The following is a 15,065-nucleotide window of genomic DNA, read 5'->3' as shown; positions in this document are numbered from 1 at the left end:
TTTTGCCAGACAGAAGGTAGTTTGGGAATCAAGGGGGAGAAAGAAAAAGTACCAACTCCCTAAAAGCTTTGCAAAGTAATCAACGCCCCATTTCATTCACTTCTGTTTTAATTTTATCTTTGAATCAGACAAATTTTGATCCACTATTTGCTTTAATAGACAAAACAAAGAACTGCTATTGACTGCAAAACCCAAAAAGACAAATGAAAAACAAAATCTTGGTGTGCAATTTTCACTTTTGCCGAATTTCATAATTTATTATTTTTCCTCCACAAAAATACAACTCCTCATTTTGAGGCAATTTTGTCCATTTCACTAATAAAATGAAAGACAATGAAGATGTAAATTGCTACAACAGTTCCTACAAAGTTAAAAAATGGTTATACTAATTACCGGAATGACTTCCGTTGTCACTTCCTGCTTGCTGAACCTGTAAATAATGACATGTGCAGAAACTCCAGCTACGCACAGCATTCTACTTTCTGGACACCATGAGATGATCTGAATAGCGTATGGATCTTCATCTACTATATCTGTGTTTGGCCTGTCATCTTTATTCCTTGATTTTTCAAATACTTTGGCTGTTTTTAGCTTATAGAGTACTTGCAGTGTTACTAGGAACAAATCAAAAGAGAAAAATTAGTTTTGATCTAAACAGATATTTTTCTCGTTAATTTTTTTTTTCATTTAGAAACTTCTCTTCATAGACAAAGCCACTATATTCACAAGAGGGCAGAGTAGAAGAACCGAGTATCTCTGACTCTGCCCATGCAGTACGCCACTTGCCCAAAGCAGGATCAGTTAGTATAAAAAAAAAAAAAAACAAACCCCAAAAAAACAAAACCCAAACACCACCACCACCTTTCCTGAGAGATATATACTAAGCTTCAGTTATAAACTAAGCTCTCACAGCTTCTCAAGACTTAACTATACTTAGGGACCTTTTTATAACAATAACATCGTTACATATGCCATACTTGCAACTTAAACCTATCTATGGCAGACAAAGGGAAGCGCCCTTCCTTTCTCCTTAAAGTATTTCAAATCCACAGCCTCCCACCTGTGTTTGCAGACCTATGAGCCCTAGCTCCTCCAATTTTTATTCTGTCCTGTCTAATCATTCAAAAGCACTGCCCTCTGATCAGTCCGTATTTTTCTTGACCGTGTTTCCTATAATTGTTCCAATGAAGCCTTGCCACAGTTTAAAGTTGTGAAATAATTACTCCATGCTGGTTTTGCAAATATTCTCACTTATTTATAGAAATGATTTTTTTTGTGCAACACTGATACTGCAATCCATTAGACATCTTCCCCCCCCAGAACATAAGTTCTGAGTATAAATTGTTGATCTTATATTTAAATAAATTGTCTTGGATGCTATTCAAGAATTAATAACATCATTCTCAATCATAATTCTAAACTTTTTCTTACATTTTGTTTCAAGTGTCTTAGTGTTGCTTTCAAACTTCACAGGCATATTCTCTAGTCAATGGCCCAAATCACTGCTACAAATAGTATCATTAGGAAAACTTAATTTATAGCATATTTTCTCCTCTTCCATATTTCAGTGGTTTTACCTTGCTCACACTTCCCTAGTTCATCTCTAAGACTTACTATTAGAGAAATTTAAAAGTTTTAAAATCAAGATACAATATACTTGCAGTTTCTCCATTAACATGTTTATTTATCTGTTTAGAAAGAAACTAAATGTCTTTAAAAGGATCTCCTTTTGACAGACCTATGCTGAATAGAATTTTTAAGCACACAGAATCAATCAGGTTTGGGGTTTTTTTCCCCCCTTCTCTCTCTCACAGGTTCCACCCCCACCTCAAACTGAAATTAAAGATCTATAATACTCCAAATACTCCTCCTCCCAGTTTTTAAACATATACATTGCATCTGTTCCCTTCCACACCCACATACGTCTTAACACTTTGGAATCTCAGCCTTCCACAAGTTTTCAAAGACAACTGATAATGATTCCAAGACTGGTTCAGACAGCTTTTGAGTACAGAGAGTAAGGTTAGTCAGAACAAGATTAATAAAAGCATCTAACTCTGTGTAGTCCATTCTAATTTGAATTCTTACTGCACTTCTCACTGTTATCTGTGCAGACCATCAGATGCAATTGACCCTTTCACTGAAGAGAAATGTAAAACAGTATCAGACTCTTCAGACCTGTTCTGTGTTCCAAAGAAAAGTGTCTTTATTTTACTCTTCTCCTACCTTTCTTTACAAATGCCTAGATCATTTTATTAGCACAAGCTACTACTGGTTCCAATTCTCATTTTTAGATACTGTAATTTATGAGGAACTGATGTCTTATAAATACATGTCTAAAAAAGACAGAAATAACTTGCTGAAACTCAATTGTACTAAAAAGGAATGCATTTGCCTGTCATGCAACTCTATGCTCAATAATGTGTGCTTCTGAAGGTGTTTCTAAAAAATTCTATCTGGCCCTTGGACTACCAATGCATTTTCACTGAGGTGGTAAAAACAGTGAAACTCCTACAGAGTTACTGACTCTACATGAGGCAGGAAATAATGAGTATGACTAGTCTGCAATTACATTCCATTAGAGAAATCAGTAAGTTTAGAAAAATCCTACTGCACAGGAAAAAAAAAATCTCTACCAAAAACACTTACTTGCTGAGGCATCCCAAAACTTGATTGACCCATCAGCATGCCTATGAAATATTAAAAAATTATTAAGATGGTAGAATGGTTAGTTGGAGTGTTAGATCTCTTTGCTACTGATTAGAATATATATGGCTAGCATTCTATTTTTATTAGTATTCTTAGTGACATTTTATTTTCACAATTTATTGGAAGCCGATATTTTACAAATGTGTCCAAATTACTTTGGACAGAAGGGATTAAAAAAAACATCTGAAGGCTAACTCCCTGAAATTCCACTGTTTTCTGTACTGATACTAATTTACTATTTTAAATACTGACTTCAGTTACCTGCATTTCCCATAAACACTTTGGTATACCTTACCATATGTTGTTTCTTAAAAGATGCTCTTTATTTGGAGTGACATTTGTAAAGGAGATGCCTACATATACTGTATTTCAGTGTAAATGAGTCACCTAACTTGTTCATTTATCCTTGAAATTGAGAATCAGATTACTAGATTTTTTTTCAGGACTGTCTCAAAGTCTCTGCAATGTGTAGTATAAAGTGACAGTAATCCTTATTATGGCTAATGGATTGTTCTTAAAAAAGCTTTAGTAGTGCTCTCACTTTCAGTGATGCACTGCACAGTTATAAATTAAATTTTATTTAGAAGGATCAGTCTCAAAAGAGATAAAAATGAACATATTAAGTATTTGGTTGTCCTTTCTGAAATAAAAAACTTGGCTTCCCTTTGAAAACTGAACTCAGTAACTATCTAACAGACTTCCTATGCTTTAAAACACTATTCAATTATTTTCCAAAAGTTAAAGAATAGAAGATAAATTTCATCCAGGATATACTGATAGCAAGCAGACATAATCACAATATCACATCATAATAATAGTCCCTGTAAAACACCTGCTATCATTTTGTTCCTACCTTCTCTTCAACATTTTGCTTTACTTCCTTGTTAACACCTCAGTAAGATTATGCAAATAACTTGTCTGGTGAACATAATTTCTTAAACCATTCAAACTTTTAGAACATTGTTTTCTGTAAGAGGAACAAAATATTCTCACTTCTACTTAATCAGCTAAGAAAGTTATTACTACACTACAGTGTCACTTACCCTGTAATAATTATCTCTGGATAGCTCTGAGTGATGAGACCCCAGTTGCCTCCACTGATAGGCCATTCCTGGAAGATTAACAAATACACTGAGGAAGAAAATATCATACAGTGCAAAGTTAAGCCACTGAAATTACTGCAGATACTACAGATTCCAGTATTTTACTGCAGATTAAAAAAACTAACAAACAACAACAAGAAATAGGTCATCCTTTTGTTTCCAGTGATATGGGAATCAATGGGAGCACACCACAAAATCATGACAACAGGCTTGACATATCCTGTATCCTCCCTAGACATCTGCTATTTGCCATTGTCAAAGACGGGACAATGAGTCAGATGGAGCTTTGGTCTTTTTGGTCTTAGTACGGCCACTCATATAATTTAGAGCTGTTGACTTTCAGTATTTTCAAATACATATGCATGTACTAGATGTCGTACCTTCTTACTGTAACCTTGACGTTTCTGTCGAGCGCCAACTGAATAGAGTGCAGGTATGAGGTCCACAGGACAATCAGCAAAATACTCACAACAGGTAACCGGAGATTCATGTATAGTCAAAGGATAAGGATTCTCAAATATAGGGTACCTTTAAGAGATGAAGGGGGAAGGCTATTAATCTAGGAAAAACCTTTTTTTTTTAAAAAAAAACCAAACCCTATTAATTTTGTTGCTTTTTTCAGGTGTGAAACAATTAATACTTTGCAAGTCAATCATAACTAAGACCATTATAAATCTTCTAAAAACATAACTGCCAAATATTTTACCGTGAAATGAAACAAGCCTCAGCATAACTTCAAATTTCAGGCACTGCAAACTATTTCATTTAAGAAAAAAAAAAAAAAAAAAAAAAAAAAAAAGCTCTGTACAAACCTTTTTATTTCAAGCTAACTCAAACTTGTTTTATTAATCTTTCAACATATGAATGTTGGAAGTTTAATACCATTGATGTATCAGAAATAAGTTCTGGATACAGCATATGGCCATGTGACACTGGGAAAAATCTAAATGAAATTGCCCAGTTGCTGCAGAGATATTAGGACTAAACTTGACCTTCTTACAAATTCAATATTATCTCAGGTATCATCATTGACTTTGAGGATACATATTTACAGGCTTTTGTTTTGCCCTAGAAAGATGTTCTTCACAATAATTTTTTCTTCATTGATCATTGGTGACTCTTAATCAGGAACACTACATGATCTTACCTGTCTAGTTCCTCTGCTACTGATCCCTTAATAGTGAGTCATTACTGCCTATACCAATTTCAAAACCCCTCAAAAAATTTTTTAGGATACAGAATTTTTAATTTTACACCTAACAGAGTATAGGGACTGTTCCACGGACAAAGTAACAAAAGACTAAGTGTGTTAGGCAAGTATTAGTTGTGAAAACTGTAACAGGATACTACTTTTGAGCAACCTCTTACCATAGTAGTAAACCAGGAAGTAGACATTGCAATTCTAATTTTATGTATACAATATTTATTGCATCAGTATTGAGTTACTTTAAGCAATACAGACAGCGGTTCATTTGGCAATAAAATAAATTATGTCTTGACAACACCACTCTGTGTCAGTCAAAATTACCTGGATTACCTGAACAGTTGTTTCCCCTGCACCCTTTCCCAAAATTCTGAGCTCCCCTCATAGCACTAAGGAATCAACTTCAAAATTAACTGTGATAATTAAAAAGCAGCAGTGATCTATGAGCAATTTCTGTCAGTCAATCAAGCCTGGAAAAGTCACTTAATATTCTACTCATCTACTACATATTAACTTGAGAAAAGCTGATCTACAAAGATTCTCACTTCAGCTGAAGAAACTTTATATTTAATATTCAAAATTTTATGTTCTGGACACAGAGGTATTTATGGTAGATTAAAAAGCTACAGAGCAGAACAACAGGCTGATCACTGCAGCCAACCATTAAAGAGACTACACAAGATTCTTACCCATTTTGTGCAAGGTCAATCAGGACTAAGTCTTTTTCTAGGAGAACAACTACAGCATATGGTTCCTGAAAGTCTGAAAACAAGAAAGTTAATTGTTGGTAAACGTAGTTCTTGCATGCACAGCCTCAAGAATGTGATCAGTCTCTGCACTCCAGTAGTCAAGAGCAGAAATTGTCACTTAGATTACTATAGTTTCTGAAGATATTTCATACACTCATCCCCACTGAACACTTCAAGTTAGTTTTAAAAAGCCATGCTCTCCCTTTAATTCAATATTCTCAACTCTCTTCCAATTTGCTGGAACCATTTAAACAGTCCACGTAACAGGAAAAGGTACATGCAGAGGAACTTTTATGAGCATTATTTTTGAGAAAGAGTCAATTACTGAACAGTAACATCCTCTCACCCTCTAACTTTTTCTCGTATTTCTCATATTCAGTGGGGTTTAAATTCTAATTGCTTACAAAATGCATTGAAAGACAGTTGATTTGACACTAAAATAAGAAGAGTTACCAAAGTTTATCTTGCTCACTTTCAGGCAGACCTCAAATTTTGAGCTAAGAAGTTTCACATACTGTGAAGGAAGTTAACAGCTAAAAACATTGGAGTCATTGGCAACATAAAACTATTAATCTGGGACAACTACCTGAACTATGATAAAAAAAATCACCTTCTTAAGAGAGATTACAGGTTAGTGACAAACTGTATGTGAGTTTTGGAATGAATAAAGTCACTAAAAGTTAGGAATACTGCACAAATGCTAATCAAGATTTAGCATTGACTGGAAATATCTTATGTGCTCAAATAAATATTGATGAATACATCTGCTGCAGTAACGACAGCTTAAAACTGTAATGATACTTTTTATCTTCAGATCCTTTTGGGATTAAGAAAAAATGAAAAATCATGCAACCAGTAATTGGCATTCTTCTAGAAGTAAAATAGGTTTTATAATAAACTATTCAATTATGATGATTCGAGAAGAAAAACATACTTCAGATAATAGGGATAACAGAAGTTTGCTGCTGTAGTCCAATCCCCAGAGGTAAAACAAAAGGCAATAGTAAAGAATATTCTGATGTGATAAACTCCAGAGAGAAGAGGTCAAAGTACAGAGAAAAATCTTTACAGAGCCTACCATTAGGATATGGTGTTTCACAGAGGGTTAGAAAATCAACAATAGAATAATCCATTTCTAGCACAGCAGTACTTTTCCCATGCATAACTGTTAAACATGGTCTTCTTCCTACGGTGTCATATGACAAGCCTCCTGAGAGAATGATGAAAGGCTCCCTGGAATAAAGCAGAGGCATTTAGGATCAAGCCATGATAATACGTTGAAATTGGACAGTTTTTGTAACCTTATAATGAAGTTTAATGAGATATCACTAAACAGAGACACATTAAGAATAACGCAAACCAGCTCTCCATGCAATGTAGAGCTTGAGCATGTTTCAAAAATATAAAACAAGTTAGAAGACTATAACTCCAATATGCACATAACACAGTTCGGTATTTAATTTACTGAAAAAGAAGATGAAATAAATATATTAGGTTTACTAGGTACTTTATTCTTTCCCAGCTATCAAAAGTCACTCATTTTAATACTGTTTCCATTTAAAATAGGGCATAATACTCTTTGAAGACAGGCTGAAAGAGTTGGGGCTGTTCAGCCTGGAGAAGAGAAGGCTCCGGGGAGATCTTATAGCAGCTTTCCAATGCCTGAAGGGGGTCTACAAGAAAGCTGGGGAAGGACTTTTCATAAGGGTAGTTAATGACAAAACAAGGGGAAATGGGTTTAAGCTGAAAGAGGGCAGGTTTAGATTAGATATTAGGAAGAAGTTCTTCACTGTGAGGGTGGTCAGACACTGGAACAGGTTGCCCAGAGAAGCTGTGGCTGCTCCTCCCTGGAAGTGTTCAAGGCCAGGCTGGATGAGGCTTTGAGCAACCTGATCTAGTGGAAGGTGTCCCTGCTGATGGCAGGGGGGTTGGAACTAGATGATCTTTTAGGTCCCTTCCAATCCTAACCATTCTATGATTCTATTATTCTAATACCTTCTAAAAGCAGACTGACAGTTTGCAAGTATACAGCTCAAGAAATTTCCCCATTATTGACTATTGCCCCAAATTCCAGGCTATATTTCTAGAAGAAAAATAGGCACTTACAGTGTGAAATTCATCTGATCTATTTTCATGCTTACTTCAGGTAGGTATCTTACCCTTTGTTTGTGCCTACCTCGGAAACAGCTAGCGTATCAGTATCTGGGGAGAATTTGTAAGGGAAAAAAGCCATTCTGACATACTGTGAGAAAGAGGCCAAAGATCTTGTATTTTTTGTCTTTTCCTATAACATCAACTTTCCCATACTGTCTAAATGGCTTTCACTAGTTAGCATTTGAAACACAAATGTGACAGATTAGGTACATCTTTCTTCTTGAAAACTGTGTATGAAGGGTTTGTTTATGCACATGCTGCTCTTCATGAGTTTAAGGCTTGGCTGAAACATGCTCTGTGTTGAAGGAAAAGCAGACTGAAATAAGCTTTCCGTTTCTACAATTATTTCACAATCTGCCTGATCCTTCAGAAAGCCCTATGACTGAAGATTTGATAGGATCAAAGAGTTCTGCTGGCTGAGACCTCAAAGGAACGGCCATGAATTAGACCATAATGGGTCCACTGAGTTCAATATCCTGCCTCCAACAGTAACTGAAAGTGTATTTCTAGGAAAGTATTACATTTTCTCCAAGTTTTCATTTAATGTCAATTCTTCATATCGGAACTTCACACCACGTTTTATGGTCAGGTCCATGAAGTAATTTCAGTAAAAGGGCAAACTTAAATTCAACTTGATATTTTTCAGATTGTCAACGAAGAGAAAAATATTGGTGTGATGTACTTGCAGTATCTCATTGTGCTGGAATGATTTATTGCAGTATCTTTTGTCTACACAAATTCATTAGGTTTTTTTTAAATAATAATACTGCCACGACAACTTGCAGTAATTATTAGACTTGCAGGTTCACCAAGATCAACCGAGAATAACAAAGTACCAAATTTCAGTTTCTAAGTTTCACACACCACAGTGAAAACTGCATGCTGGTTTCTTCTGGTTTTATTTCTCAAGGTAATCAGACTGCTTTGGGCAGCCTTGCCAGAGTCTGTATCCTTACAAAGCAAAGAATGGAAAAGCTAAGAATAGATTACATGGATCTGTCACACAGATTTTTCACAGATGAATCAAAGAATTAAGTTGACTTTAGTCTGCCAGAAAGAGTAATACAAGTTTTTGTATAAACTTTTTATATTCTCATGAAACCATGGATTTACCACATACACATACTGTGTGTTATCTAATTAAGTACTTAAAGTGTTGTCCTTAAGTTGTGATGCACATTAAAAGGTTGGTACACACAAATATTAAATAGAAACATGTAATTTAAAATAAAAATTAAAAATTGTACTTTACATAATAGATAAGGTTGACCCAACTTTGATAGTTACATTTTACCTACCTGAAACAATGAAAAACATTTAACAAAAAGCAGTGCTCAGCTCTTAGCAAACTGCTATATAGTATTTTTAGCAGCTGCAAATACAGAGATTCTTCTTTGAAAGAGTTCCGATTTCTGGAGGTTTGTAAGCAATTCCTTTACATTAATTTCCTCATCAGTTAAAACCATAAAATCACTTGAGGAACACTATAAAAAAATCACTACAGAGGGGCACAACATTTCATCAAAAAATATTGTATAAAACACAGGACTAGATCTTATAGTGCATGAACATAATACAACTGAGAGCCAAGTGGCTCACAACTCTGGAGGAAGGTTCTGCTCAATCTTAGAAGTAAACTGTTCAACATCAGACAGTTTCTAGCAATCTGGATGTGTGAGAGAACAATATATACAGAAGTCAGGCCACTGGTACCAGCTGGCCCTCTTTTCAAGCCACGGGTGAATTTGTCAAGAAGTTAACTCCAAGTAATAAAAATGGAAAAGACTTGAAGAGTTAGTTTAGTTTAAGACTGGAAACCTTGAAGTAGTAGTGAAGATAAAGTAATTTGAGCCCAGGAAGAAGGAAGGGGTGGGGGGAAGGTGTCTTAAGATGCGGTTGTTACGTTTCACTGTGCTACTTGGATGATTGGTAACAAATTAAATTGATTTTTCTTCCTTAAGTTGAATTCTGTTTTGCCCGTGACCATAACTGGTGAGAGAGCCGTCCCTGTCCTCATTCTAATCTGTATCCCCTTTGTTGTGATTCCCTTGCCATCTTGCTGCGTTGAGGGGAGTGAGTACAGCACCGTGTGGTCCTCCACAGGAACTCGTTACTTCACAAAGAGATGGAGTATTTTAGGTGAACTTCAATGGCTGGAGAACAGTGACAATCACTCTCTACCAACTTACTGAAAGGAGGTTGTAGAGAGGTGGGTGTTGGTCTCTTATCCAACATAACAAGCAATAGCACAAGAGGAAATGGCCTCAAGTTGTGCCAGGGGAGGTTTAGATTGGATATTAGAAAAAACTTCACTGAAAGGGTTGTCAAACATTGGAACAGGCTGCCCAGGGAGGTGGTGGAGTCACCTTCCCTGGTGGTATTTAAAAGACAGGTAGACAAGGTGATTAGGGACGTGGTTTAGAGGTGGAATTGGTAGTGTTAGGTTTATGGTTGGACTCTGATCTTAAAGGTCTTTTCCAACCACTACAATACTGTGATTCTGTGGGACATTATGCTCTGGGACTGGAAAGTTATGCCAGTTTGCTCAAGGAATATACTAAGAACTTGCCTTTTCAGCCCCCTAGCCCAGGTACAGGATGACTGTCAACAGTAACCTGTCTACATATATTGTCCCAGAAATAAAGCTACGGACATATTATTGTTGTAGGGTAAACAACTGGCTTTGGAGACTTCAAAGGCATTACATGCAGTAGGCTTAAAAAACCCAACAACAGAAAAACCAAAAATAAATAGGTAGTCTGTAAGAACCAGAATGAGCCTCATGTTCTCCTGTTTCCCTGACTCCAGCTTCACAATATGGAGAACATAATGGAGGGCAAAAGTGAGAAGAAATTAATAAGAGCTGCAACAGTAGAAAGAATAGTGTCTGTAGCCCTACTACAGGTAGCAATCAGGTATGTTCCTTCCATGTGATTCCGGGCACCTTTTCTCAAAAAAAAAAGCTTACTAGAATGAGAAGCAGTAAAGAAAACAAGTAAGATCACATCAGTGAAGCGTTTTCCACATGAGGAGATACCGAAACAAACCTAGATCCTAGACCATTCTGGATAAAGGGGTAGCAAGAAAGGAGTGAATTCCATATAGAGCATGGAAGAAGTGAACACGGAACAGTTACTCACTGTTTTTCACAATAAAGAAGTTAGGTGAAAACTTAAGTATACATTAATTAAATATGTTGCAAGCTTTTTGCTTTTGTTTTCTTTTGTGGGGTTCCTTTTTGTTTTTCAAGAACAGTCAGAGCAGACTGCTATAGAAGCAAGTTTATTAAATTTCTTATATTTTTTCAGAAGCTAGAAAAAAATTTGGTTCTGTCTAAGAACAGATTCTCCTCTGTGCTACAGAAATTAAACCCCGAACAAGAAACAACAGTGTTTTAGCTAAAAGCCAAAATTGTATCATGTTCATATCTAATCAATTTCAATTTGTAAAGAGAAAGACTATAGAAGTTTTAAGCATTGAAAGGTAGTTCTGCCTTGCCTTAAAGTTTTTGTAAGGTTACAATTGAAACTGAAAATTTAAGTGTAAACTGAAGTACCTGTAGCAGTAAATAAATGGAGATTTTCAGTGCACTGCTTCACCACCACAGTGTCAACAGGTTTTTTTGTGGTGCTGTGTGCAGGGTGGTTTTTGTTTGGTTTTGTTTTGGTTTTTTTCTTTGAAAATAAAGCTCTGTGTTTAAAAGTATACTGAAGATGGAGAAAATATTAAATTGAAATACATCAAAACATTCAGTTTGGATGAACACTGGAAAATGAGAGGTGTAACAGAAAAAAGCCCACACTAGGAAAAACTAGTCTCCCCAAAGAGCTATGTATTCTTAGAAATTAAACTGGAACAAGCTCCTCTTTAAACTGTGTGAAAATTCAACTAGTTCTCATATTGTAATAGTATAACTGCATAGAACAAGCTTCAAACTAATAATTCCTGACTATTCCTAACACGAGGCTTTTCATTGCAGAAATTGTAACTTGCTGAAGCTGAGGCTACTTTTGGCTATCTGTATCTTTCTTTAGGTCAGCTTTTCACATTTCAGTTGAGAAAGGAATAGGCAGACGGATGTAGACTGCTGCAAGTAAAATACGACCTTCCAACGGATCATAGATGTTCATACATCTGGGAATTAGCCATAGTCTTAAATTTCTATTTACCTGACTTTGGGCAAACAATAAAAATACACAAAGCCACTGATATTATATGTATGGGCATATCAATATATAGTAGAAAATTGCATTACAATAATTAAGTAACAATCTACTATAGAATTGAATGTCTGGAAAGTAAATGAAAACAACATATAAATCCTCTAAAAGTAAAAGAAAATAATAAAAAAAGAAACAATCAACATTTGCAAATAACTGAACAGGTTTCCATTAACATTTTGTCTTTATATTGCACTTTTTACTCAAACACTTGAAGGATTCTAGAACCATAAATAAAAAATTTCACACAGTTAATGAAATCCTTCAATCCTAATTGCAGTCTTGGTAACAAAACACACTACTCCAGATACCGTAATTCCATCTGAGCCTCTTGTTGCAATTACTGCTTTGTTACAATCTCAATGTGCATAATTAGGCACAATTCACTGCATAAATTACTGCACTCTACCAGAAAAAGCTTCTGTCAGTAACACTTTTAGGGGAGGAACACTTTTTCAGGATTTAGAACATTTGCATCAGGCTACTATTTGTCAAAGTTCAGTTTTTCAAGTCTGTGCTTTAGTGTCTTCTGTGCTTTATCAGCCTTTTATCTTTAATATTCTCCAAAGATCGAGCAAAACCACGCAAACTTAGCAGCATGATTGAAGCATGTAGGTAATGCATTAGCAGTATCTTTACCTAAGTTAAGGTTCATATATAGTAATTTATACACCTATGTTTTTTTAGTTTATTCAGCAATATCTGATTTACCAAAACTATTTCAACTGTTTTACCATAGCTCAGTGCCATCAGGGTATGTATCCCAACAACTGGGAAACAAAGTACATTCCCAGAGAGCTACATTTATTTTACATATGTTAATTTTGTATATAAAACAATTCTTACCCAGCTCTAGTTGTTTTATATTCCACCTTAAGGATCGGTTTGCAGGGTTCAGGCTTCTTTCCATCCTTCATCTGCTTTCCTAAAGTGAATTATTTTCTTATATTAATCTTACAGTTCCATAACGTCATGACAAATTATGAAATCCATTATGCAACTTGCAAAGTAGAACACTCATATAAACATATATTCAACACCTTTGACAATTATACAGTGACTTGGAAGGATATCATTAAAGATTTGTTAAAAGTCTCAATACACCAACCTAGAATATCTACATTTAGAGCTTTTTAAGTGTTGTAGAATATTTGTTTTCAAAGATATAATCCTCCCCCAAAAAAGTTGTTTTAAGTAGCACTAGGAGATCTAAAATTTATCTCGTGCCTACCACTTTGCAATTAAAATTGATCAGCTTACAAGTAAAATGAGGTTTATTCTGAGTGTTACCCCTGAAGGGCAGGACTTGAATTTGAACATGAAGGCCCACTCTTCCTCTGCTGTGCACTATTAGCAACTAAAGCTTCTACAGATACAGTTTACCATTTAGTCAGTGTAAATATGGATCTTTTCTATATGAACAATGATAAAGTCTGATACAACTATAAAGTTCTGCAGAAAGTTTAATTTGCAGCCCAAGACCAAAATAAAAATGTTTATTAAAAGAGGCCAAAGCATATTAAAATCAAATTAGTCTTGTCTAACTAGCTTTACTACTATAGCAGCAACCAATTTTTTTATTTTTTGATGGCTACAGGATCATACAGAAATCCACAGCTTCCTTTTTCCACTCTAGTCCACAGCCAGCAGAGTAAACAAGGACTTGCTGGAGACTCAGACATGTAAACCAGGATGCCTAACTATAGCACCTTGTACTATGACTGTAACCTCACGGATTAGCCTCACTGTTACATTCACACTTAAGCATCTGAGGTAAATAAATTGCTAAGACATGACTAAGACACATGCACACCATGCAAACCTGGTGTTTGTATAGAACCTTTTTTAAAGAGCAACAGTGTATCTCACATAAGAATATGTAATGTTAATTTCCTAGATTAACATTAATGCAAGACTTCTCAGAAGAGGGAACATCTTACCAGATGCTAGCCTTACTCTGTTACAAACCTTTCCAAGAATTTATATGGTAATCTTCACATTTATACATGAAACAGATGCTTGCTTGTATGTATTTTAAACAACATATGGGACTGTAATGTCAAGGAAAAGGCAAGCCCGGCAAAATATGCATTAGTTAATTTTAAGGTCAATGCCATTGTGTGAAAGGCAAGCTTAAAGTTCAGAGATTTAGACAAAGCCATGCTGATTTGGATTCTTATTTCATAAAAACTTTTTTTAAATGAAATCTATAAAAATTTGATAAGACAATTTTTTTTTTTACTTGCACTGCAAGTGCATTTTCAGTACTTGGTTTTGTAAAACATGCTTATATTAAAAATAAGTTTGCTTGTGTTTTAACAGCTGTCAAACACAGTGGGTGTCCATTTTCATCTTACCATGTGGAGTGATTGTCTGGAATGGTTTGGTAGGAGATTTTACATTCCATATAGTCAAGGTACCATCTGAGTGACTACAAATAAATTGTTTTCCTTCATGATGCCAAGCCACCGAGTGGATAGCCTATGCAAGAAAAAACAGTACAAGTTGAATATCTTAGTATAATTTAATCCTTACTCCTTTCTCAATGACATTAGACAGCAAAAGGAAATTACAGAAAGTACTAATTAAATCACACTGCTCCTAGTATGTCCTCATTTACCCATGGTAAGTTTTCCATCCGTAAGTACTTTTCAGACATATTTTACCCATCAAAAATACTGTCTTCATGGTAGTGACATGTTTAAGAGGAAAAAAAATCCTCCTCAGAATGCAGTATTAAAAGTATTTTTCAATGATGGGTAGTATGCAGAGAATAACTGCAAGCATTTATTTCAGCTTTGTTAACCAAAATTTTTTATTACTGGGAAAAATACACTGTCTATATGAAAAAATATCTACCTGATGGGATTATTAAGTCAGACTTTTAAAGGGCATTTTGAGATGTCTGTGTGTCTAAGCACAAGAG

The 15,065-nt window shown here is 35.2% G+C and overlaps 1 protein-coding gene across 1 annotated transcript in view; it reads right to left on the bottom strand.

Annotated features, from left to right (window-relative positions):
- STXBP5 (syntaxin binding protein 5) overlaps positions 1–14,620 on the bottom strand; it is a gene marked incomplete at its 5' end in the record, with an annotated part of 50,587 nt that extends 35,967 nt beyond the window's left edge. The window contains 8 exons of the mRNA XM_029087298.1: positions 394–614; positions 2,650–2,690; positions 3,753–3,820; positions 4,193–4,340; positions 5,706–5,778; positions 6,844–6,998; positions 12,986–13,064; positions 14,497–14,620. Coding sequence (XP_028943131.1) covers positions 394–614; positions 2,650–2,690; positions 3,753–3,820; positions 4,193–4,340; positions 5,706–5,778; positions 6,844–6,998; positions 12,986–13,064; positions 14,497–14,620 — 909 coding nt within the window. The remainder of the gene's footprint in view (positions 1–393; positions 615–2,649; positions 2,691–3,752; positions 3,821–4,192; positions 4,341–5,705; positions 5,779–6,843; positions 6,999–12,985; positions 13,065–14,496) is intronic.
- Positions 14,621–15,065: the final 445 nt, after the last annotated feature.

This window comes from Antrostomus carolinensis, unplaced genomic scaffold (genome assembly GCF_000700745.2).
Source record: "Antrostomus carolinensis isolate BGI_N321 unplaced genomic scaffold, ASM70074v2 scaffold13101, whole genome shotgun sequence".
Taxonomy (NCBI): Eukaryota; Metazoa; Chordata; class Aves; order Caprimulgiformes; family Caprimulgidae; genus Antrostomus; species Antrostomus carolinensis.
Note: the sequence above shows the minus strand (reverse complement) of the source record. Positions and strands in the feature narration are given on the sequence as shown.